Here is a 24275-nt window from a genome sequence, read left to right as displayed (position 1 = left end):
GGGATTGTAGAACACCACAGTTGATCTGGCTGGGACAGTGTCTCTGGTGGTGAGGATACACAGAGTACAGCATCCGTGGTCCTCATCACTCTCCAGGGATCAGTATAGATATTGCTTCGACAGCATAAAAGGTGGGGATGACTTGGGGTCTGACACTGTCCTTCTCTGGAAACTTTTCTCTGCAGTTTCATATTAGGATTAAATGAACAAGGCATATAGGTAATATACGATGCCTCTTAGTATAAGTAAAAAGTAATGATTTATTTGAACATTCACATAATGTACATTACCAACAGTTCTCTGATGAGGAAACAATACCCAAATAGTTCAAAACCACAGAGCGTCCTCTCAAATTGTTCACTTCAATCATAAGTCTGTGTATGAAGGTTTGAAATGCCAGCAAATCGGAACTCAAGGTCTTAACGGGGCCATTCCAAGCTTTGCTCTCATTTCATTGGCCTCCCGGATCTCCTGGTCATATGTCGACTCCGACCGATTCTTGTCTCGGTGCCGATGACGATCCCCCCGATCAGAATGATCCCGGGAACTCTTACTCTTCTTTTCATCACGTTCGTCACGATGGCTGCGTTTGCTGCTGCGGTGATGTTTCCTGGAATCATAAGGAATGAATATAAGCACTAGTACAGAAGAGCCTCTCTGGACTGACAAGAGTGGTGTCCTCATTGCAGAAGTCATACTCAGGGTTGGCTCTGTGAATTTCTTCCTCCTACCCACTTTTTAGCCAAGTGGCTGTCACTTTTAGCCATACTGAGTCAGCTCTAGCCCTTGCCGATCGTTTGTCCATCTTGGGCCCGACCCAACCCACAGTAACATGTGCGAGAATGGCAGCCCGCAAGTACTGAGATGAGCAAATCAACGAACGATTCGAGGAACCCGTGACCGGAGACTCCATCGCAACAAAGCAAGCGGGAAACTAGCTGATAATGTCTGCGTAAGGCGACCAGCAGCGCCACCAAAATCAATGTAGCGGCAACGGGGTAGAACTACAATGCAGACAATAGCAACCACGTGTGATAGCGCGGCCGCCCGCAATGATAAACTTTGACTGACTAACGATCGTTCCTTGATGCATTTGGTGTGGAAGTGGATCTTTTTGATAGACTTTGATCAATTTTCGCACAACACTATTACTCTCTCGCCAAATCATGGCAATTCAAATTGAGTTCGCCAAATTTTTAGCCAGACGTTGTTTTACATTCGCCACTCTTGCAGCATTCGCAAGTGGCGACAATGCGAACGGGCGCGCCAACCCTGATACTGACCACTGTCGTATTCAAAGTTCTAACATATAAGTTATAACACCAGAATAAAGATGTCGTATTCAAAGTGATAGATCCATGAATTTGGTGGAAACTGTCACGAAAACCTACCTTTCATCATCTCCCCTCCTGTGACGATCTCGGTCTGTCCTCTGGCGACGATCCTTGTCTCGAGGGGACCTACTTCGACGACGTTTAGCATCTCTTTCTCCATGCCTTTCTCTTGAGCGACTTCTTCTGCAAGAGTGAAATGTCACAATGAGGCACAAGAAGTAGCGATTTAGAAGGCCCCTTTCCATGGCTCATTCTTTTAATATTATATTCTTTATATACCAATTCAATCTACTCAGGAGCAAATAGTCATTTTTCCAAACATTTGTTGTTTTAAAATAGTCAGTTTCTTCCATCACCAAATAATCCGTAACTTACCGTCTGTGTGGTGAAGGACTTCTCTTAAATTTTGGGGACAGGCTTCGTCTCGATTGATCCCAATCTCGGTCTCGATGATGACCACTACTTCGTTTGTGACTTGGTGATGGGCTTCTATTTACCTCCTGAAATGCAAGAAGACGTCAAGCACCAAATAGCGCATCGTTCAATATATTCGGACTTCTTCTTCAAAGCTACATGTAAAGGTAAACATTTGCAATTTATGCAACATCCGATCATACCAGGAAGCATATGATTACAAAACAGCTCTCATACATGTACACTGAACCAACTTCAGCTAAATGGTTGAAATGGAGCTTGAGGCTATAAGAAGTTTATGTACGAAGATCATGAGTTATTCCAATTCCGCAAATATTTGACCTCACAGTGCCAACTTACCACCATCTCCTCCTCATCAGAACTCTCCACATCATCCATATCTTCCTCCAGGGCACTCACTCGTGGCTCCAACTCATTATTGTTTTCAAGGACCGATCGCTTCTATAAATAGATTAGGTACTTCTTGTGACTCTTATGTCGTGACAAAGTTCAGGTTTCAGTGCAATCGACAAACATATATTCCTGTCCATTTCAACTGCATTCATCAAGAAAAAATCATGCCTATTCGTATATTTCAAAGACTCCAAACTTCAAAGCACTACACTATTCATGTTGGAGTGTGTACACCATTTGTACCTAATTTAGGCCGCAATAGCAACAGGCTCTTCAAAGAAAGGACAGAGAGACATATTTCAACACTAAAACTCACCTGTATTCTTGGTAAGATGATGTCACACACTCGTTCTTCTCTCAGTAATTCATCAATAAACTCATCCATGTGCACAACACTAAAATCTGTAAGAGGAATTTTGCTGGTAAGCAATCTTAAAGAAACACTCTCTTCAGTGTGAAAAGTGGTTTTTGGGAAAACTACTGACAGTACAGCCTCTCTATCTAAAATAAGGACACCTGGGACTGTCAATTGGTGTCCTTATTTTATAAAACAAAATAAAAGTTTCTTCAAACTCTCAACTTACTTCCATCTTTTGTCTGCCTCCTGATCTTCCTAAAGTCATTGTAAAGAGGTTCCAAATACTTGAAACATTCAATGGAGGTTCCCACCAACCTCATGTACATGGCACCAAGAGCCCGCACATACCTGTGAGATGAGAAAGAAGAAGTAATTACATCTTCGGATGACGTCTACCATACAACAATCATTAGTGATCAAGTCATTTCCAGATGAAGTCTTGTAGTGCACCGACAGTAATTTGAATGGAGAACATCGATTTTCAAACTTTTTTTGTGATAATCTCTAACCATTTTGCCTCATTTTATACCACAAAGCAAGACATGCATTTCAATGATGCATTCTTTGCAAAGAAAGTACTGTACAGCTATGTAGGACATGCTGATCCACTGTCGTTGTGCGTATATCCATCCTGAAAGGAAGAGACTTTAGGACGGATATTTACCGCCAATAAGTCGGCATGCATGTAGTAGTAGTGTATCTTATGACTTTATGACTGAACATTTACTTCTCCACACTCACTTGAAGTCTGCATTTCTGATGAATTCCACGACAATATCCTTCTCAGGCTGAATCTGTAACATCTTCAGGATGAGACACAGAAATGGTGTTGGTCGAATATTGCCTCCAAAACTACCACCCACATAACGTAACTCCATGGCCTTGTCCACCAATAATTCGGCTGAAGAGAAGTTAATACAAAATGAAGTAACAAAATTATGGGAAGAATTCAAGGTATAGGCCTACTGGGTACACGTAAGATAAGAAGCTGGAGCTGGAGTGTAGTAATAAGTAACCAACACTCCCAATCCATGAGGAATGCGCTTTATTGCGTAACTCAAAAAGAGGCTAATGACCTTTTTGGGGGAAATTGCAGTGAATTGTCAAGTCGCTCCTATCTCTCAGATCAGATGATGCCTAGTATTAAAACAGTATTGCAGTGAGTCTCTCGGCCGACTCGGAATCAGCACTGGCATGATGTTGTACACAAAATGCACAGGAAACATATCAAAATAAGCACTCTGTTCCCGACCAATCTCTAGCAATACTACAAAATCCTTACCAGTTAGTGCAAAACATGATTCTTTCCAGTATCTGCATTCGTAAATTCGACTACGGATGATCTTTTCCACTAAATATTGGGGATTTGTGCCCTTAATAGAATGAGCATCTTTCACAGTTCTGTTCGCCATGTTGATTGTTGGGTTTGCAAAAAGGCAGACTTGATTGGAAACAAAACTCATCAATTTTTGCTAATAAAAATAGTGTGACACATTAAAAATAAACACAAGTGTCCTAAATATTTTCATTATTTTCATTATATTCATTTTAGTATATTGTTCGACGTATTTTGATATCGGTATGCCGTATAAACTAGTCTGTATTTTACTAAAAGCCAATTTAGTGTCGAGGACTGCCGCTAGGAAAATTTAAAGCGTCGCGGCAATTTTCCACTTTTCCGATTTAAAACTCGCAATAAAGTCATAAAAAGTGGCATGAATGGAATGAAGCAGTTATCTAAGTGTGGGTTTAGATGGATTGGAAAGGGTGATACCCATTCACAAGAAGATCGTGCCGTACATTATAAAAAACATAAGTAAATCGATTGTTTTCATACACTTTTTTACTTTCTAAAAACGTTTGGGATACTGGCGAAATTGGGGTGTATGCACTTTTTTGTATTGAAGAGTATAGCTAGCTGCAAACAAAGGACTTCATGTGTATCTTTATTCATGTTGGTTTTCTTGTGCCTCGCATTCCTTGAAAAAATGTAACATACGGTAACTATAGTAGGAAGTAGTCTTCTTCGACGACTAATGATGATCAATCAGGCCTACTCATGCAAAGAGAAAGATCCCAGAGATGAGTCAAAAGTCACTGTCATGCATTGTCCCCTTGCTGTGCAGTATTTCAGTAGCTTCTTTGGGAGCTATGTTTGTCTCTGGAGATCCGGCATTCTGACTTTTAGCAAGTATCTTCGATTTTTTAGGGATGGAAAAACCATTGGATGAACACTCCAACCTTCTACATTGAAACTTCCGTTTCTTTCCAGGTCCTTTCAGTTTAATGGCGTCGAGTACAACATTGGTGACTATATTTTCATCTCAAATGAACGCCATCCTGATGATGAAGACAAAGCTTACATTGGGCAGATAGAAGACCTTTATGAAACAGGTATACCTTAAGTTATCTTTTGTTTAATCCCTAGTCGTTTTGGGTAAGATTCGTATTTGGAGAGTGATAACCTCATCTGCATTCGTGAAATAGTTTATTTCCAGCTGATGTGGAGATCTGAGATTTACATTGTATTGGACTTAAAAATATTGATGGCCGGCCATTTTGCAGGGTTTGGAGATATTACAATTACTTTGGGTTATTCTTTCAGAAATTATGGCCAGAAGGCAAATTTTCTGGTAAATGGCTTCAGGGCATGATACTTTTCGACTGGTCAACTGTCATAACTGTCACTTCTTCACCATTCTTTCAGATGAAGATGAGGATGATCCGAATAAAGCTATTGTCAAGTGGTACTGGCGTTGGTTTGAGCTGAAGCAATCAAAATACAGTAAAGGATGCCACTTTTTTAAGCTCCTGGATGTTTCAAAAAACAGAAATGAGGTGTATGAAAACACCAACTTGTCTTACGTTCAGGATAGTGTCATATCTGCAGAAACAGTAATTGGGAAGTGTCATGTAAGTGACTTTCGATGATGATGTCTTAGTTTTGATGGTTTAAGTTTAAACCTAAAATTTTAGTGATATGACATGGAACCGAGATTTTTTGCTCTCACAGAATGTTGTCTTTTATGCAAAGAGTTTGATTTCTCAATGATCTTGTAATGGTGTTCTCTTTTGCAAGAGGCCTGATTTCCAAATGAAGTTGTATTATGTGCCATACCCCAGGGAAGGGGCCTAAATTCCTATGTAGTTGTATCCGTGTATTTTTTGGCAAAAAAAGGCCCAGATTTCCTGAAGATGTTTTTGCTTGGTATTCAGGTGATTGAGCTTCCTCCACATGAAAAACCAAACACGGACAAAACATTGACAAAGGGTTTGGGGACGTTCTTTGTTCGGTACTGCTTTGATGGAAAAGACTTGGTGACACTTGCTGGAGATCCATTTGACACAGAGGGAAAGACCAAGAAACCACACAAGAAAGAAAAACAACCAGTTTCTTCTGATAACGAGGATAATATCTCATTGTTGGATTGTGAGTTTTATTCCCTTTGAAATTCTTAAAAACTTTAATATTTCCTTCCTTTTGAACAATTTTATGATAGATATATAACAAAAATACCCTCCTAACCTTGCTAGAGCTTCTTATCTTGCAATGTATGGCAATTTTTTTGTGACTTGAGACCACAATGTCAATGTTTGGCTGTTGTAGGGTATAAAATGTGTTGCAGCAAAGTGATTATCTGTCACTGGTATGAGTTTTTCCCCCTAAACTTCAATAACTTTTTGCTATAACCCATGCACAGTTCTTTGTTGCCTAATCATAACCCTTGCATATTATTTGCTTCTCTTTAGATTTTGACGTTGAAATAATTGACGAAGTGGATGACAACGATGCTGAAGTTGATGAAGTTGATAATGCATTAGCAGAATTGGGTAGAGATTGTCATTGATTCTTATCAGGCTGAGGATAATTTGTAATAATCAGCGAGTCTTGACATGTTCATGGTGAAAACAGAAAATAATCACTCAAAAATAGTCCGACTGTTCATTTTTGCTTGCACCGTTTCTTCAGTATATACTTGTATCTTTGGCCAACCGGCTAGGCAACCGAATAAAATGCGGCAGCCAATGATAGTCGTCATAGTGGTTCAGTTTATCACTGGTTGTTCTTTTTAGATTCTAACCTACATGTATTTAGTCATAGCTGTTGTCTTTTTGCCTTTAAGTATGACCGTAGTTTATTTATATATTTTTCACATCTCATGTTTCAGTGGCAAAAAGTCCCAAATATCAGCACATGAAACGACTTGACGGTGGAGATGTCCTTGACCTTCTCAACGACGATGACGACTGGATTGAAGACTTGAACAATAACAAAGTATCAAAAATAAAAAAGTCATCAACAGCAAAATCATCATCTAAAGTGAATGGAAAGACTTCCAGTTCAACTGAACTTACTGATCGTGCTATTGTGAAACGAAAGTCCCGTGGATCAGACAGTGATCGTGTTACGCCAGTCAGTAAGAAAAAGTCCAAGATTTCCAACACATCGTCAGCTTCAAAGCCAGGGACGCCCCTGTCTCCTACCTCGCCTCTGTGGATGATCAGGCAGCAGGCACGAACTGCTTGTAAAGTTAAGGGAGAAGGTGAGTTGATTTTCCTGAGCAGGGCTGGGACTGTGACTAAGCATCTGTGATTTGTCGAATCAGCTTTTGGATGACAGGAAAACTTACCTTCGCTGATGTTTTTTTTTAGATATTTCTATATTTTTATCATTTTTTATCATTTTCAAGTTGAACTATATGAGTAGTGTAAGCAAAAGTTGGACTTCGTCTCCTCAAATGAGTTGTTTTGAAATACATTGCGTACATTCGAGTATTGTAGTTCTCTGGTCGCGCACCTGGTGACATGAAAAAAAAGGGTTTATGATGTGACTAATGTTCATGTGCACCCCCAGGAAGTCGACCTAGGATGAAAAATGAAATGGCCAGGGCCATTGTGCTCACCTCATGTGGAGGAACGATGGATAAAGAGCATGGTATTGTGTCACGTAGTGTTAGGTTTGATGTAGGTCCAAGCAATTACAATTTCCCCAAAATGGCCAATTTACAGTACATTCGACCTCTGTGACCTTGAAAAGTAGGTCAAATCAAAGAAGACCTGGGTGACACATTGAATGGTTGTTAGAATTAGATGTACCTATGATACAAAATTGGTGCCAATCGGGCAAGTCATTACTAGGAATAATGGCATTTTGAAGAATTTAGGATTTGGCCCCCTCCCTGGAGGCCAAACGGCAAATCAGATCGCACCAAACTTCGGTACCTGAGAATGAGATCACCTGACCAAGGGGTACATGAGTACTTAATTTGTGATCAATAGTCATTGCAGTTAAGAAACGTGCCATAGTTACGGCCTGACGGCGAATTTACGCCATTTGACCTCTGTGACCTTGACAAGAAGGTCAAATTAAAAACCTGTGTGACATATACTGTATGGTGGTTAGATGTACCCATGATATCAAATTGGTGGCAATCGGGCAAGAAGTTAAGGAATAATCACATTTTTAAGGTTTTTGGATTTTGCCCCCTGGTGGTCAAGTGGTGAATCATATTGGACCAAACTTCGGTCCCTGAGATCACCTGACTAAGGGGTAAATGTGTACCAAATTTGGTATCAATAGTCATTACAGTTTAGAAACGTGCCATCGTTACATCCTAACGGCCAATTTACACCATTTGACCTCTGTGACCTTGAAAAGGAGGTCAAATCAAAAACCCGGAGGATATATGATGCACCTTTGCTAGAAGTACCTACCGTATTTTTTTCAAAATTTCCCGACTACTATTAAGGGAGATATTGCATATTTTCACTTTTAACGTTTGGTTCCCTGGTGGCCAAACCATGAAACGAATCGGACCGAAACTTGGTCTCCAAGGTGTCATTACATAAGGGTACATGTGCACCAAGTTTCAACTCAATAGCTCTAACAGTTACGAAACGTGCCCTGCTAACGGACGACGGACGACGACAACGACGACGACGACGACGGACGACGGACGCCACGGTATGGGATAAGCTCACCTCTGCTAAGAGGTGAGCTAAAAAGAATATTTCAACTTCCATACGCCTGTATTTCAGTTCCTGGTACACCGAAATTGGTTCTCTCCAAGGTGAAAAAGGCAGCCAGTACGAGTAAGGTTGACTCATCAAAAAGACGAAACAGTTCTGCTGCTAGGAAGAGTTTAGATTTTATGTAAGTGTAAGCAATGTATAAACAATATCAAGTTCTACACAACAGAGCCACATCTTTCTGAAAAAAAGACGATTCTTTATTCACTCTTTATGATACCAACTAGTTTTGAATTCGACAGGGTTCAAATGTTTCGGAATTGTCCTAACATAATCCATGTACATGTATGGGATCAACTTGCTATTTGCAAAATTTCTGATGCATTAATTTTAGAATTTCTGATGCATGATGTGTTTCTCTTATCTTCCAGTCAAGAGAGAGAAGCCAGTGGGCGATTCACTTCGTCATGGTCAAGCAAAGGAAAGGAAAGGAGCGACACTCCAGCAAAACAACAAAAACAACAATCTCGGCGGTCTATAGCTGTTATGAATAATGAAGAAAGGAGGCAGGGAAGTCAACCAACGCCTCGAAGTCGGTCGAGAAGATCTATAGCTGTGATAAATTACAACGAAAGTCGTCTCTTCAATATTGAGGAAGACGTCCCACTATTGCAAACATCGAAGAGTAAATCTCGTCGATCTGTTATCCCTGACATGTGTGATGATGTTTATACACCTTCGAAGTCGAAATCGCGAAATAATTCTCCCATGAATACGCCATTGAAGAAGGGGTATTTGACGCCTGCCAAGAAGATAGCAACGCCTAGATCTGTGCCACGGACGCCAAGTATGCCAAATCGGTCAAGACCTTGTGCAGAACCTGGAACAGTCTTGGAAGAAGCTAGGGCAAGGTCAGTTTGAAGTTTTGTACTTTATGGTGCTTCTTTATCTGTACAACGACATCACCTCAATACTTACTACATTTATATCACCACTGATCGTACAGAACCAGGTGGAAGACAGTCTGAAAGTGAAGTTGGCAGTGTGTACAGTTGGGGACTCACGTAGCTGGATTCCTAATTCCTGTGACTTGGCAATATCTTTATCCCTTTCAGGTTGCATGTGTCAGTAGTACCAGAGAGTCTGCCATGTCGCGATCAAGAATTCAATGACATCTATTCCTTTGTTGAAGGCAAGGTTTCAGATGGAACTGGAGGGTAAGGTTGGCTATGTTTCTGCATAATGTTTGCTGGTCAGCTGTGGTGTGATGGTGTTTGAAGTACTCGCTGATAAAGCAGAGTCATTTTGAGTGCAAAGGCGGTCTTCATTGCCTCTCATACAACGATCCCGATGGCTTAGTGGTAAAGGCATGCGTCTTGTGAACGGCCCGCTTCAACTTTGGTTGCAGAACTCTGTTACACTCTGAAAACTTTGTCCTGCAGTTGTATGTATATATCTGGAGTTCCTGGTACTGGTAAGACAGCAACTGTCCATGAGGTCATCAGACAGCTTGAAGCAACGAATCAGGCTGGACACATTCCTGACTTCAATTACATAGAAATCAATGGCATGAAGCTGACTGATCCACATCAGGCTTATGTACAGATACATAAGGTAAGGTCTGTTTTATACATGTACCCATCTCCTTATTATGCCTTTGCTCACCTTATTCAGTTATTTGGTAAGGACGCTTTGAGGAGGCAGCCGTCTACATCTACAAATTGTCTATCGGCCAACAACTCATTCCGTTGCTAAACAAAGTTACTGAAAACCATACGAGGCAGCAACCTGATGAGAATTCACTTTTGACAGATGGCACTGAAAGCCAGAAGGAAGGCATCACCCTATGACATGTATGAAGGGTATTGCAAGCTCTCCCCATTTACGGTACTTCTGTCACGAGCTTGACCACTAAAAACTGTTTTGGTAACCCAGATTTCCTTCCATTTCAGCAACTCACTGGTGATAAAGTGACATCGACTCATGCATGTGCGTTGTTAGATAAACGATTCAGCTCATCTGGTGTAAGACGCATCACAACGGTGCTGTTAGTTGACGAGGTATACCTTCAGATAACATTTTGATGAAGTAGTTTTCTCTTGATATATGGTAACGGCTATCCTTTCACTTTCTAGTTGGTGCCTATTACATGTATGACTAAGTCATTTTGTGTTTGCCTGGCTGATTTAGTGGCCTGAGTCGACAGTTAGGCAGGATAGTAGTAATCATGGCACTCCCTTGCTGGAAAATGAGGAGGCATCAAGCCATCCATGCATATTTAGATTTGACTCCATTTGACTCACAATGTGACAATCAAATTCAAAATAATCTCTTCCCTATTATTCCAGCTTGATCTCCTGTGCAACCGAAAACAGAATGTGCTGTATAATCTCTTCGACTGGCCAACCCGACCCCATGCCAAACTAGTCGTATTAGCCATTGCAAATACCATGGATTTACCAGAGCGGGTCATGATGAATCGGGTATCCAGCCGCTTGGTAAGTGGGGCAGTTGACCGTTGAGACAACTGGTGTGGTGGTAGAGCATATGACTCAACTTTCAACTTAGTCAGTGCTTGGTTCCTCTGCTCGTCAAGTGAAGTGTCACTGCTCTTTTAAGCTTGGACAGAAATCCAAAAACGTGCTTGACAGGTTGCTATTCCCAATGTCAATGAGTGCCATCCTGCGATTTGCAATATATCTCTAAATAATGTTGTTCTTTTTTAGGGCTTGACCAGGATGACTTTCCAACCATACACACACAAACAGCTGCAGACAATCGTGCTCTCGAGGATCCGTGATCTGAAGGCGTTCGATGAAGATGCTATCCAGCTAGTGGCTAGAAAGGTGCGTATCCGTAGCCATTTGTCAATTTCGCTTCTCAAAACATTTGGTGGCGTGGCCAGTTTACCATCCTCAAATCAAATCTCTGTCTTGAACGTTACAGGTTGCTGCCGTCTCCGGGGATGCTCGTCGTGCTCTGGACATCTGCCGACGTGCCACAGAGATCACAGAATGTAAAAGCGGTCCACTCAGCCCCAGGAAGAAGTCTGGTTTAGTCGGCATGCTTCACGTTGAGAAAGCCATCAAAGAGATGTTCTCATCTCCGATTATTCAGGCTCTAAAGTAAGTCAAGTGGTGAACTGGTGTCAGATAGTGGTTCAGGTGAAGGGCATCAGTAATTCCTGAAGGAATGCTTACATTCGTACAAGAAGACGCAATCCAAGTGAAAACCATGAGCAATTTGGTATTGTAGGCCTGCTTCACCGTTTTGTGGGGAATGGTGTCCAAAATAAATAGCGTGTAAAGAGTGGACAAATCTTTCTTTTGCCTACATATATTTCATGATGGGTAGGCCTATTCAGGGTTGGCGCTGTGAATTTAGCCACTTTTTAGTCAAGTGGCTGTCACTTTTAGCCATATTGAGTCAGCTCTAGCCATTGCCCATCGTTTGTCGATCTTGGGGTCGACCCAGCCCACAGTAACATGTGCGAGAATGACAGCCCGCCAGTACTGAGACTAGCAAATCAACGAACGATTCGAGGAACACGTGACCGGAGACTCCATGGCAACAAAGCGAGCGGGAAACTAGCCGATAATGTATGCGTACGGCGACCAGCAGCGCCACCAAAATCACTAGCGGCAACTGGTAACACTACAATGCAGACGATTGCAACAACGTGTGAAAGCGCGGCCGCCCGCAAATATGATAAAGTTTGACTGACTAACGATCGTTCCTTGATGCATTTGGTGTGGAAGTGGATCTTTTTGATAGACTTTGATCAATATTCGCACAACACTATTACTCTTTCGCCAAATCATGGCACTTCAAATTGAATTCGCAAAATTTTTAGCCAGACATTGTTTTACATTCGCCACTCATGTGCAGCATTCGCAAGTGGTAAAAGTGCGAACAGGCGCGCCAACCCTGCCGTTATTTCATCATCGTTAATTGCTTCAGGTCCTGTTCCGATGCCGAGAAGCTGTTCCTTCAAGCGTTGGTGTCCGAATTTGAACGTTCCGGGCTGGAAGAGGCTGTATTCAGCAAAGTCGTCAGCCAGCATTTATCTCTTTGCAGATTTTATGGTGAGTTTTCTTTTTATGAGAGTCCTTAATAGAGAGGTGTTTGCAGGGAGGTTCCACTTCTCTGTTTCTTTCGAATGAGCCCAGATGACAAAGACTGGAGCAGCACATTTCTTGATTGTATCAGTGGTTTAGAAGAGGGACATTGTCTCTGAAATGTGTAGTTGTGAATACAGAAAGAAGTTAGCACAGTAAGTTTGAGATTGTTCACGACCCCATGCAGCTCAAGGATATCTCGCTCTATTAACAATTTCTCCTCTTCAGGTGTCCCACTTAGCTCGCCCTCAGAAGCAGCTGCACTTGCTTCAAGATTGGGCAGCTTCAGAATTCTACTCCTTGAACATGGCAGGCAGGATAACATGCAGAAGATACGATTGAATATCTGCCCAGACGAGCTGCAATACGCACTGAGGGACTTCCAGATCAGTTACAAATAAGCTTGTGAGATAACGAGAAGAATCGATCTTTGCATCAAAAAGTGATTCTTGCGTTTATGGATCATCCCCCCCCCCCAAAAGAATGGCTTCATTCTGCTTTACTAAATTTGGAGATGTCATTTATGTCAATTCAATTTGTTGGTTTACATTTTCTTTGGTGCTGTTTGGAAATTTCTTCTTTGCATGTTACATTAAATAAGGTCACTTTTGATGCATGTGCAGTGATAACCATGAACTTGCTTTGTTCTGTAATCTTGTCTTACTGACGCTCGCTTGCTTGGTCATTGCGGGTCGCAGCGACAGTCACAAACACAGTGATTACCGGTTTTACCCACAGATGAGAGATCCTCTTGTCACACAAAGCAGTGATTGTAATCGCATTTAAATCCCTTGTTTGCATAGTGCTTGAATGTGTCACTTTTTCTTATGTATAAATCATGTTTATATGAGCACTGTCGATGTATATGTAATTGTCTTTATCATTCTGTATGCTTTGTGATTGATAATAAAGTTATTTTTTTACTTTCTCCTTGTGTATCACATCTGTCTCAAAGTGGAGATCATCCAGTTCCTTGGTGTTTGTCACAACCTATGACATCGTTGACACTCGTGACAACTGAAATGTTGGTCCACTCCGCTGTCCCGGAGGGGAGGTAACGGACCGATTAACTCTGATGACTCAGAATGCATCCTTTTGAAGATAGGTAAAATGTATTTGGCCGTAATCAGGAGTTCAGACATTGGGACCAACTGACTGGAACATGAAGCCCCATTTATCCTCTCACAAATCCCAAGTCGGAGATAAGAAACTGCAATTGTGCAGAAGCATAACATAAAACATAGTAAGAAGTTCTTCCAATATCTACAAATTCTTTATTTACAACTGTTAACATAGCAAGCACACAGTAACTTCTCCTGTTTTTGTTGAGGACCTGGTTTAGATACCTTGACAAATGAGACATTTTGGACCAGCAATGGAACGATGGCAAGCATCTTAGGACTACAGGATGTGACATTATCTTGATCATGTCACGAGCACACAATCCAGTCATTATGAATCAAACTTCCTTCATCCTCTCTGACTTTGTTTTCTTGTTGGTCCAAAGTAAACATTGTTCCTCCTTTGAAAGATCTTCTGAGGACACCAGAAATTAGAAATGTATCTCCTCAAAACATGAGGATCATTTTGTCACACAACAAGGAGATCAAAATAGTCTATACATGTATTCCATGTACTCCTTTCCATGGACATGTCTAAACTCTCCTATTCGGTGGTATATACGAATCATCCAGTGGTTTTTCTTCATACCCAACTTTCTTTTCTTTCCTTACCCTCTGCATTTCATCGTATCTTTTCCACTAAAATGAGAACATGAAGTGATTAGAGCTATAAGACTTCACAAGAATGGGATAATAGTCATATAGTAGTTAGAACACCAGTCTCATGATTCGGAGGTCAAGGGTGGGACTGTGACCTCTAACAAATTGGTTGACCAGGGATTCGTCTAGAACTCACTTTTCAATTAAAAAATGAAAACTTGGCAGGTGAACATACCTGCTTGTTCCTCTTCACGCATTCCTGAAAGTCTTCCATTTCTTTTCCACAGGCTTCTATAGTCCGCCTCTGACCAACAGCTGCAGCACATCTGCAAAAAACATGGATGAAAGCAAATCAGCATGAAAATCATGGATGCATGGCAATGGCAGTCAATTTCAACAGGGTTGGAATGCTCTCATTAATAATGAGAGTTCTACTTCTAAGTTCTAGTCACCTATTTTGTTTTGTTGTTACAAGTACTGCAATGCTTACCGGTAAAAATCTTGCTCAAATATTGCACACTGGCGAGACGACTGGGCAGTGAACCAATGTTCAGTGAGACGAGTGAATGGAGTGTCGAAAATTGGAGCCCTCGACATGGTGCTGGTTATCTAGCTGAAAATGTAAATGAAGGAAATATAGGTCTTATCCAAGAGAAATCAGTCTGGAAGGTAATACAAATATAGTGCCATGTGTACTATCTGATCTCAGACTGTACAAAAGATTTCTTGTCTTTGGAAGGTTAGCTACAAAATATCTGACATTATTTACCCGTTACTGAAACTTGACTTGCCCAACTTGACAGTGCAGAGAGAGTTCCGCTCAGTCAGTGTGGCAGGGGCTGGCAGCGTGAGCGTCTGTGCGGTCACTCGAGTCACTCACATCAGCGACAGTGTTGTCTGTCGTTATTCCACTGACAGTGAACAAGTAACAATACAATGCAGCAGAACAACCCTGCACCTTGCTGGCTCCATTCTATTAGCATGATAATGTCCATCAGAAAATGTCAATAGCATCTATTCTCGGACAAAGTATGGCCAACTTCAACATATTCGCGAGTTATCATTTGGCGGATAAGTGATTGCAGGCTAAATATTTTGAGAGCAAATCAAAACCGAATATCGTTTCGATTATTTTAACAGCGTAGTGTTAGGAGAACTGAAACTTGTTTTCTATTACAACATACTTACACTGATTTCTTATTTACACAGATGAAATGCCAAAATATGAAAAAAAATTGTGACCCCTAATAGGTAAGCGCCTCTAGTGGCACAATTTCTTAAAGGGAATTTTATTGGACAAATTGTGCGACGTTGAACAATTTTAACCAATGAAAATCGCTGTACCTTGTTTTTCACTGTAGTGCATGCTTGTGATATGCATACTGCAGTGTACTGACATATTGACAAGCAGTTTGAGCAAACCGAAGAAGAAATGTTAGTTTTCAATCTCTTTGATTGATCGTATTGTTTATCTACCAATGAATAATCATCTCATTCTCAATCACCTTCCTCAATTTTTTATCATGTAGGCCTATTCGGTATGATGAGTACTCAGTAAGTACCAGTAGGCCTAGGAGTAGGACTTGGTAGTCTCAGCTCAGTAGGTGAGGTCAGCCGCCCTGCTAAATCAGTCCAGGCATGCATGCAGGGCTATAGTCTAGACACTTTTTTTAGAGTAGGCTACATCATGTAGTAGGCTAGATGTCGGCCTAGTAGGTAGTGGGCCGATGGTATAACAAACCCGTTGGTATCGCACGAACACATTGCTTGGATCCTAGCCCTTGGAGTCAGCATGGATGTTTTTCTCGTTGCAGGAATGTCCACTGCGTACGTATAAGCAGCTAATGGTGACACTGACTGACTCCACAAAATGTTGCTGTCGCTGGGTCGGAGACCGTTCTCTCAGCGAGATTTCATTTTGTTAATAGTCTTTATAGGATTTCTATGCCTATTCCTATTCAACCAATTATTAGGAAATGTTTGGGAACAATCAGGTAGGTACAATACTATGCAACTTATTTTCAGAACGATAGTTGATTTTGGTGTCTGCTCTTAAGAATAGACTATGTCTTCAAGAAAAACATGCCTATTACTAGATTTTAAGGCCACTTAGTCTCCGCCAAGCATGTATTGGATTTGTCAGATATTATGTGGCTTCATGGTTGGTTGAGATTCGAGTCAAGAGTCGAACCAGCTGTTTCTCTGAAACTTCTAATTTAATTTTTTTCTTCAGATTCACCCCTCCACCTCTCAGCTGAGACAGTTATATTTGAAAAGAATTCTGGTAGTTACATCAGCATTCAACCAAAGTGAGTAGGCCAAAATGACTGTACGGGGTACATGAAGACAGAAATTTGTGATGAGATTTTGTTTCAGAAAAGTAAACATTTGCGAAGTTTGTGGAAAATTAGGCTAATAGAAATCACTTCTTTGTGAATCTTTATACAGAAAGTGAACAAAAACCGCTGTCAGATTCTAGAGTAACCTATGTACAATGAACATGATGTATGATGACTGTGCACAGTTGAGTAGTGAATGATCTTTGAAATGTACTTGTAGCCAGTTCTTGCTCTGCGTATACCTGTACTGTAGTTGTGATATTGTTTCCAATTCAATAATTTCAGATATGAGCTGAAAGAATCTGCCAAGTTAAAGCTAGTGTTCAGTGAGGGGCACATGGTCGAGACGATGGAGAGCATTATCATTCCAGCCTATTCCACGCGAGCTCTGTTCATTCCGCTGCACTCAAGAGGACATGTTGGACACTGCACACTCACTTTCAAATCAAAATCCACCGAATTAGGAAAACTTTACAAAGCCCATGTCCACATCAAAATTGTTGAGAACGTCTATTTGGGGTATCTGAGTATAGTTATGGGCTGGTCTTATTTCTTCGTATGGAGTATATCATATTATCCTCAAGTTTATCAGAATTGGCGAAGGCGGAGTGTAGTTGGGTTAAGTTTTGATTACCAGTTGTTGAACATTATTGGACATTCTTGTTATTGTGTATTCAACACGTGTATGTATTGGAATTCGTTTATACAGGTAAGTGGATTGATTTCCTCTGAATTTCGATTGTTTAGGACCCCCGGGCTGAAATTGGGCAAATTTTTTTAATCGCTACTTGGTCTAAAACAAGTTAGGGATTGAGAGAGTAGAGAGGTTTCATCTGGAGTGTCTTGGTCAAAAGTTGTCGGTCTTGAAATTCCTAAGTGAAATTTGGTCCTGGAAATTCTTTTTGGCTATAAGGGAAAGAGTCGTAACCTTTTAAACTCAAGAACTTGACAATGAATGTGGGACAGACTTGTCCCTATTAGCATTTAAAAGGTTATTTTGTTTTGTTTCTTACAGAAAGAATACCTCCGTCTGAACCCAAAGAGTGAGATTCCCGTCCAAGCCAATGACAACTTCTTCTCAATACACGCCGTCATTCTAACTCTCGTTATAATCACCCAGTGTCTAATCTATGATCGTGGAGACCAGCGCCTCTCGTGTCCATTCATTCTACTGGCCATTGGGTCATTGCTCATAATCTCATCCGGGCTATCCTCGGCTCTTGTTCATTACATCAGCTGGGTGCAGTATATCTATATGCTGTCGTATGTGAAGGTGGCTGTAACACCCCTGAAGTACTTTCCCCAGGCGAGTATACGCACTAAAATCACCCGGAGCTTGTGCAAGTTTTCCAGAAATGCACCAGGCTTGTAATTTGCTTTGTGGCCATGACTAAAATGAGGTAGTTCTTCACCTGTTGGATTTCTCGCATTGTCTGGATTTGTAAACGTTGCATACGGTCCTAAACCTGTGCTGGTGCATTATTATTGGTGGAGATTACCAGTAGCTCAGTTGACATAGAAATGTCAAATTGCATTAGTGAGTGAGTGCGATTACCTGTACTCAGTAGCTAGTTTCCTTTAAAATACCTATCAATGCGTCTGTCAGATTAGCAGATAGCATTCAAATAGCCGAGGTTCCGAGAGCGAGTTGTCTCTAGTTTTGTCAAATTGTGAGATTGAGCAAAAACATACAATGTAGGACCAGCTGTTATGACTGTTTTGATTTTAATTTTCAGGCATTACTGAATTTTGGCCGACAGAGTACAGAAGGTTTCGCCATCAAGGGTGTGATGTTGGATTTCTCTGGAAGTGTACTGAGTCTCCTTCAAGCTGTTCTCGATTCTGCCAACCACAGTAAGTAGATACAGTCCAACCTCGCTATAGCAAATTCTTGTCTAGAAACAGTTCTTGGTTATAACAAGCACTATCCTTTGAGCCCAACATAGCAGGCTATGTTTGCTTTTCTCTCGCCAGAATATCTGGAAAATGCATCGCCCTGCTCTGGTTGAGCTGGTCAACTGCTGAATGCGTTTGTACTTATTGTCAATATTTGTATGTAAAACTACATAGTTGGAAATTGTATTGTTTTTTTGCAGATGATTGGAAACTGCTACTTGGCAACCCAGGAAAGCTAGCCTTGTCCTTCATAGGAATGTTCTTCAATGTTGTGTTCTTCTGCCAACATATGTTGTACAACAAAGGTACGGCGCGATGCCGGAAGGAGAGTGGTTCACAGAACAAATGGAAAAACGGTGTTGTAGCGAAAAGCGGTCCACATTCAAAGGTGCTAAAGATAGCTAGAATTGATATTTTGTAGATGTATACTAAACCTGAAGGTGTGTGTGCAAAAACCTTGTAGCGACATTGTGGTCATTTAGAAAAAGCTGAGTTTTATTTTCACTTACCGTGTCGCATTGCATCAGACTAGCTTGTGGTCTTGAAGAAGCATTGTACTTACAAGGTTGCTACTCAAGTAGCCCTTATAATCATCCCATCCTATTCTTAGTTTAAGCTAACTATTTTTTTATGAGTGGCCTAATTTGGTGCAATATTTTTACGTCAAGTATGTAAAAATTTGATTTAGTCCATACTTGTCCATTACATGTAAAGTGCAATCAACATTCACTTGGTGCAATTGACTTTTAAAACTTATGTTGACTTCAGAGCAACATTCCGTGAACCCATTATTGATAGGCCTCTAGATAATGTAGATTGACGCTAATTCTAGTTGGAAATTTAATTTTTGAACAAACGCAGTCTACCTTTAGTTGTTGATCTATGCCACTGTACAATGAAGTAGATGACAGAGCGTTTTAATCTTCATTATTTGCTGTACTTTTCTAAGTGTAAAAACAGTAAGTACATGTATAGGTTTCGAAGTTGATATTTATTTAAAAGATTTAAGATTTTTTTACATTTTTCGTTGGAATTATATAAACTTTGTTGACAGTGTTGTAGCATTAGGTCTTGTTTTAGAATTCCGTAATGTGTATATTTCTGAAACGTGTTCATTTCTGCATGAATGATAATGATAACCACTAATGTACAGTATCATGTACATTAGATTTCGTTTGAAAATGAGCTGTTACTGTTGTGCGTTTTGAAGGCCTTTATAAAGGTCCACAGATGATATTTTGTTAAAATAGTTGTAGCTGGAATGGCCAAAGTACTTTTTTGAGATTCATAAATCGTGTGTTATATTTCAGATAATTCATGGCTTATATTGATGTGCATCATTCTGGTGTTAACACTTTCACAACCAGAATTCCTAACTTTCACTACTGTAATTCCTAATTTTCGCTCTTGGTCGAACCAACAACATGGATCCAGTTGGACCGAAACTCGTTCTTCAAGCTGGTTATCCCTGGTCCAAAGGCTTGATGTTAAAACGACACAAATGCCATCTTCAGGGAAAGCTTGGAACTGACTTCGGGACTTTTTACCCGGTAGATGGGGTGGGGATAATTTTGGTCATTTTGGAAATGTTTCTTCCAAAAAATGGACAAATATTAAGGAGTGTAGCTTCACTTTCTCTAATGTTTCCAGATACTCTGGTCTTGGAGAAGATATTGCCAAAAAAATATGTGCAATAGAATTTTGTATGCGGGTTCTGAAGAGGGGGTGTTTTTCAAAGAAGTTTTCAAAATGTTAAAATTTCATGGTCAAGATTTTTCTGAAATTGGGGTGTCCTGGGCCAGGATTGCCCTCTTGGATCCTGGTAGTTTTATTTGTCTTCATTGGGGAATTTGAAATGAAGTGAAATGTGTATATGGGTGCTGGGGTATTTTGAACTTTGGTTGGTGAGGGGTAGGATATGATGTGGCTTAATCATTGGTTTGGGAGGGTTGGCTAAGACTATAAGGGAAAACTCTGGTGCCATGAATTTGGGTTTTACCCTTTAGGGCAAGGGGCTGGAACAATCCTCAATTCAGAATATCACTGAATGAGTCTGGTTGATTGTGACCACCAGATGTCACATGTTTTATGTCAACTGAATAATAAAGTGTTTTTTGGTGGCTCCGTGGGTGACCACCTTCTTGGCTCTGGCAGACTGGTAAGTTTATTTTGGTGATAGATAATACATCTTTCGTATATTTGCTAAACAAAGCAAATTCCTGCAGCCAGTATCAACAGCTTGATGTAGAGAATATAAGTAATGTACATGTATTAACAAATTCAATGTATTGGGTATTGAAAATAAAATGTTTTCTACAACTCTTTCACCTGTCTCTTCCATTCAATCACTGCAGGGGTGGAGTATACACTGCTGTCAGGAAGAGGAGTCCTGAACAACACAAGTAATGATTTCTGTGGGATTGCTGCCTTGTTTGAAAGACAACATTCTTAAACTTTTCCTCTCAATGATGGAGACGGCTAGGTACCTTTTGATTACATACAGTGTTCCACTCAGATATGCTTTCCAACACTTGATGATGGTTACTTTTGACAAAACGAACTGTTTTAGAGTGTGAGACGGACTGAAAGGCAAATTTAGGAATAAAACTTAAAATGGAATTCCCAGATTTTTCCGAGCTGGATATGTTTTTTTCAAGTTATTTTTATGATGAATATGACACCATACCTGTAAATAGTTTTATGATAAAGATACCAACGATGTGAACTTAAAACCTGATTATGGCTGATAGGCTTGCGTCATTTGTAAACATTGCTGAAGTGGTCTTGGATAATGTGTCAAGTGTTTATTTCACTATAGGCCTATTGGCTGAGAGGTATTTTGTCTCAAAGGTTTCCCCCGAAGTCTAGCTCCTTAAATTTATAGTAGTGGGATGAGATAAGTTTTTTGTGTCGACATCATATTTCTTACTTTGATATACTCCACATGCTACTGCTACTTTCACTCAGTGACTCTTATTTGCACAGGGAGTGGTTGTAAAGCTGAAATAATTTTTTTGTTCATTTCCCTACAACTGTTTGCCCTATTTTTGTAACTAGAGTCTCCAAGTTCATACAATGCTTTGTTCGTTTATGATAATATCAAAAGTTGATATGAATATTTATATGTGCCTCATGCAATTCAATTCAATTCAATTCATCAAAATTGTCCGTCGCAGGCGGTCTGAAAACTGTGTTCAAAGGGCGGGGGTCAATAGTCTGAAGAAGAGTCCTGGACTCTGTATGGGGTTTCACGGTCTATATATTGGTCTGAATCATATGTCATATAAAAGATCAGAATGGATTTGGGTGCATATCACCTTTCCCTGCCAGTAATAAATGTAGGCCTGCACTTTATTTAACTACACTCCAGACGCAGTGGATCGGCCTCGTCCTGTCGCCCGGGACGAGACCATTTAGGAAGGATGACGTAATGGACTGCAAATGAATCTACACAGGTTAAGCAAAATATTAAAGGGACAACTGGGCCTGGGATATGTTGGTTTTTGGCTCACCGTAGGGGAGTCTATACGATACCGCAGTGTCCGTCGTCCGTCGTCGTCCGTCGTATCCTAGTTCAAAAACAGTGGCACGTTTTTTAACCGCAAGGCCTATGAACTTAAAACTTTGTACACATGACCCCCTAGGTCAGATGACCCGTGACACTAAATTTCTGTCCGATCTGATTCTCTACTTGGCCACCAGGGGGCCAAATGTGGATATCTAAAAAGTGTGATATCTCGCTTATTAGGGACTTGTTTTCGATAAAACGTTTGTGGTAGGTACTCATAGCAAGGATACATCATATATCTTACGGGTTTTTAATTTTGATCTACTTTTCAAGGTCGCAGAGGTCAAATGGCGTGAATTGGCCGTTTGAGTGTAACTATGGCACGTTTCTCAACCACCAAAGCTATGAGCTTGAAACTTGGTACATATAACCCCCTATATCAGATAACCTCTGATGCTGAATTTCAGCCTGATCTGATTCTTGACTTTGCCACCAGGGGGCCAAAACAGAAAAAGTAAGAAGTGCAATAGCCTGCTTATTAGCAAATTGTTTTTGATGAAATTTTTATGGCAGGGACCCCTAGCAAGGTTACCTCAGATGTGGCACGATTTTTCGGATTTGACCTACTTTTTAAGGTCGCAGAGGTCAAATGGCGTAAATTTGCCGTTTGAGTGTAACTATGGCACGTTTCTCAACCGCAACAGTTATGAACTTGAAACTTTGAACAAATGACCCCCTAGGTCAGTTGACCTTTTACACTGAATTTTGGTTCGGTCTGATTATTGACTTGGCCACCAGGGGGCCCAAACTCAAAACTCAAAAAGTGTGATTTCTCGCTTATTACTGATTTGTTTTTGATAAAAGTTTCATGGTAGGTACTCCCAGCAAGGATACATCACATATCTTACGGGTTTTTGATTTGACCCACCTTTCAAGTTCACAGAGGTCAAAGTTGAAAACTTTACCGTTCTTGGTACGTTTTGTCGTTGTTCAATGTAAAGAGTTTTAATTTTGTGTAATGATGCATCTAAGAAGCCACTATTTGTATGCCAAGTTTCAGCCAGATCGGAATTCAAATATGGCCGAAATTGCATGTTTTGTGGGTTTTTCCTCGTATTGTGGCAATCCATAGGTCGTGAGTTCAAACCCCGGTCAAGGACAGCCAAAAATATTTTTATTTTTCATCTTTTCCTTTTTTCTTTTCTGAGTTCTATCTTACATTTTCTTCATTTTTTGATTTATTTGGTGCCATAGATTTAATTAGGCGGCCATCTTGGAAATCGTTTTTTGCCGATTGCTGTTGTGTAACCAGTGATGAAATTGTTATGGTCAGGTGGATGTGTCTACATCACATATCACCCTGGTTTGTTATTTGACCTACCTGTCAGGGTCACTGAGGTCAAAGTTAAAAATATATTCACCATTGTCATGGAGTGGCACGTTTCTTCACTATCATTTTCACCTAGACTCTACAAGCTTGGAACCACAAGTCTCGGATTCACCACTTGGCCAGGGCCGGCTCTGAACTGGTCACAGATGCATGTATAAATTATGAGAGGCCTACATACTGTAGCACTTTCTGTAACTGTCTACTAAAAATACTTACGGTGAGCACAATGGCCCCTGGCCGTTTCATTTATACTTGTAAGAAAATTGCCGGCTTCCAGCAGGACCGTGATTTCTCCCAACAAGATAATTGAAAAATCATTGAACTGCAATAAACAATGCACTGGAAGGCCTGCCTGAAACTGCCACGCAACATCAGCGAAAATCATTTTTAAAGATCGGCATTAGCTTGATACCCACGCCCAAGTTGTCCCTTTAAAAAGCCAGCAACTTCCAGACTGACTGCACTAAATACATTCCTGGTACAGGTTTGAATAGTTTCGAGGTAGGCCTACTCTAAGATGTGAGATACCCCTATTGGTGACTTCATGTATCTTTATCTTGCCTACCTAGCTGCTGCCTATACACGATGATGGAGACCCTCTCTCATCTCGACCAGGAAGAATGTTGAACCTGTAGGCCTACATGTACTTTTATAAGTTGACAACTATTTATTTTTGTCAAGACATACAGTGTGATTAAATATTAACGGGAATATTATTAATATTTCTCGCAGTCTTATCGTTTTCGATATCCTCTTGGCTATCTTTGAGGTCAATGATGTCAACACTTTTAACGGCAACGGCGAAGTCCAGAT

The 24275-nt window shown here is 40.6% G+C and overlaps 4 protein-coding genes across 7 annotated transcripts; 2 read left to right on the top strand and 2 right to left on the bottom strand.

Moving 5' to 3' along the window:
• Nucleotides 1–240: 240 nt before the first annotated feature.
• On the bottom strand, nt 241–3937 carry LOC135486342 (pre-mRNA-splicing factor 38A-like). Its single transcript, XM_064769058.1, has 8 exons — nt 3803–3937; nt 3262–3421; nt 2747–2868; nt 2479–2564; nt 2109–2210; nt 1710–1834; nt 1392–1517; nt 241–610 (listed from the first exon to the last, which is right to left on the bottom strand). Exons 1-8 carry the CDS (start codon nt 3930–3932, stop codon nt 412–414), a joined length of 1050 nt encoding a protein of 349 aa, XP_064625128.1. The 5' UTR covers nt 3933–3937; the 3' UTR covers nt 241–411.
• A 231-nt stretch (nt 3938–4168) lies between these two features.
• Nucleotides 4169–13531, top strand: LOC135486869 (origin recognition complex subunit 1-like). Of its 2 annotated transcripts, XM_064769985.1 has the most exons (16): nt 4169–4336; nt 4793–4914; nt 5228–5433; nt 5737–5950; nt 6271–6351; nt 6690–7064; nt 8560–8674; nt 8922–9401; nt 9606–9707; nt 9933–10104; nt 10443–10550; nt 10839–10988; nt 11217–11336; nt 11437–11615; nt 12451–12575; nt 12837–13531. In XM_064769985.1, the coding sequence occupies exons 1-16, from the start codon at nt 4236–4238 to the stop codon at nt 13007–13009; spliced, it is 2823 nt and encodes a 940-aa protein (XP_064626055.1). In that variant the 5' UTR covers nt 4169–4235; the 3' UTR covers nt 13010–13531. The 2 variants fall into 2 exon arrangements, with proteins under 2 accessions (XP_064626055.1, XP_064626056.1); XM_064769986.1 differs by lacking the exon at nt 6271–6351.
• A 328-nt stretch (nt 13532–13859) lies between these two features.
• Nucleotides 13860–24073, bottom strand: LOC135486871 (NADH dehydrogenase [ubiquinone] iron-sulfur protein 5-like). Of its 2 annotated transcripts, none has more exons than XM_064769990.1 (4): nt 24028–24073; nt 14820–14942; nt 14565–14655; nt 13860–14368 (listed from the first exon to the last, which is right to left on the bottom strand). In XM_064769990.1, exons 2-4 carry the CDS (start codon nt 14924–14926, stop codon nt 14264–14266), a joined length of 303 nt encoding a protein of 100 aa, XP_064626060.1. In that variant the 5' UTR covers nt 14927–14942; nt 24028–24073; the 3' UTR covers nt 13860–14263. The 2 variants fall into 2 exon arrangements, with proteins under 2 accessions (XP_064626060.1, XP_064626059.1); XM_064769989.1 differs by lacking the exon at nt 24028–24073 and adding an exon at nt 15518–15599.
• On the top strand, nt 15718–20887 carry LOC135486870 (cystinosin-like). Of its 2 annotated transcripts, none has more exons than XM_064769987.1 (7): nt 15718–15763; nt 16144–16323; nt 16563–16638; nt 16954–17377; nt 17684–17974; nt 18405–18522; nt 18765–20887. In XM_064769987.1, the coding sequence occupies exons 2-7, from the start codon at nt 16200–16202 to the stop codon at nt 18983–18985; spliced, it is 1254 nt and encodes a 417-aa protein (XP_064626057.1). In that variant the 5' UTR covers nt 15718–15763; nt 16144–16199; the 3' UTR covers nt 18986–20887. The 2 variants fall into 2 exon arrangements, with proteins under 2 accessions (XP_064626057.1, XP_064626058.1); XM_064769988.1 differs by lacking the exon at nt 15718–15763 and adding an exon at nt 15863–15883.
• Nucleotides 24074–24275: the final 202 nt, after the last annotated feature.

The sequence above is a fragment of the Lineus longissimus genome, chromosome 4 (genome assembly GCF_910592395.1).
Source record: "Lineus longissimus chromosome 4, tnLinLong1.2, whole genome shotgun sequence".
Lineage (NCBI taxonomy): Eukaryota > Metazoa > Nemertea > Pilidiophora > Heteronemertea > Lineidae > Lineus > Lineus longissimus.
Note: the sequence above shows the minus strand (reverse complement) of the source record. Positions and strands in the feature narration are given on the sequence as shown.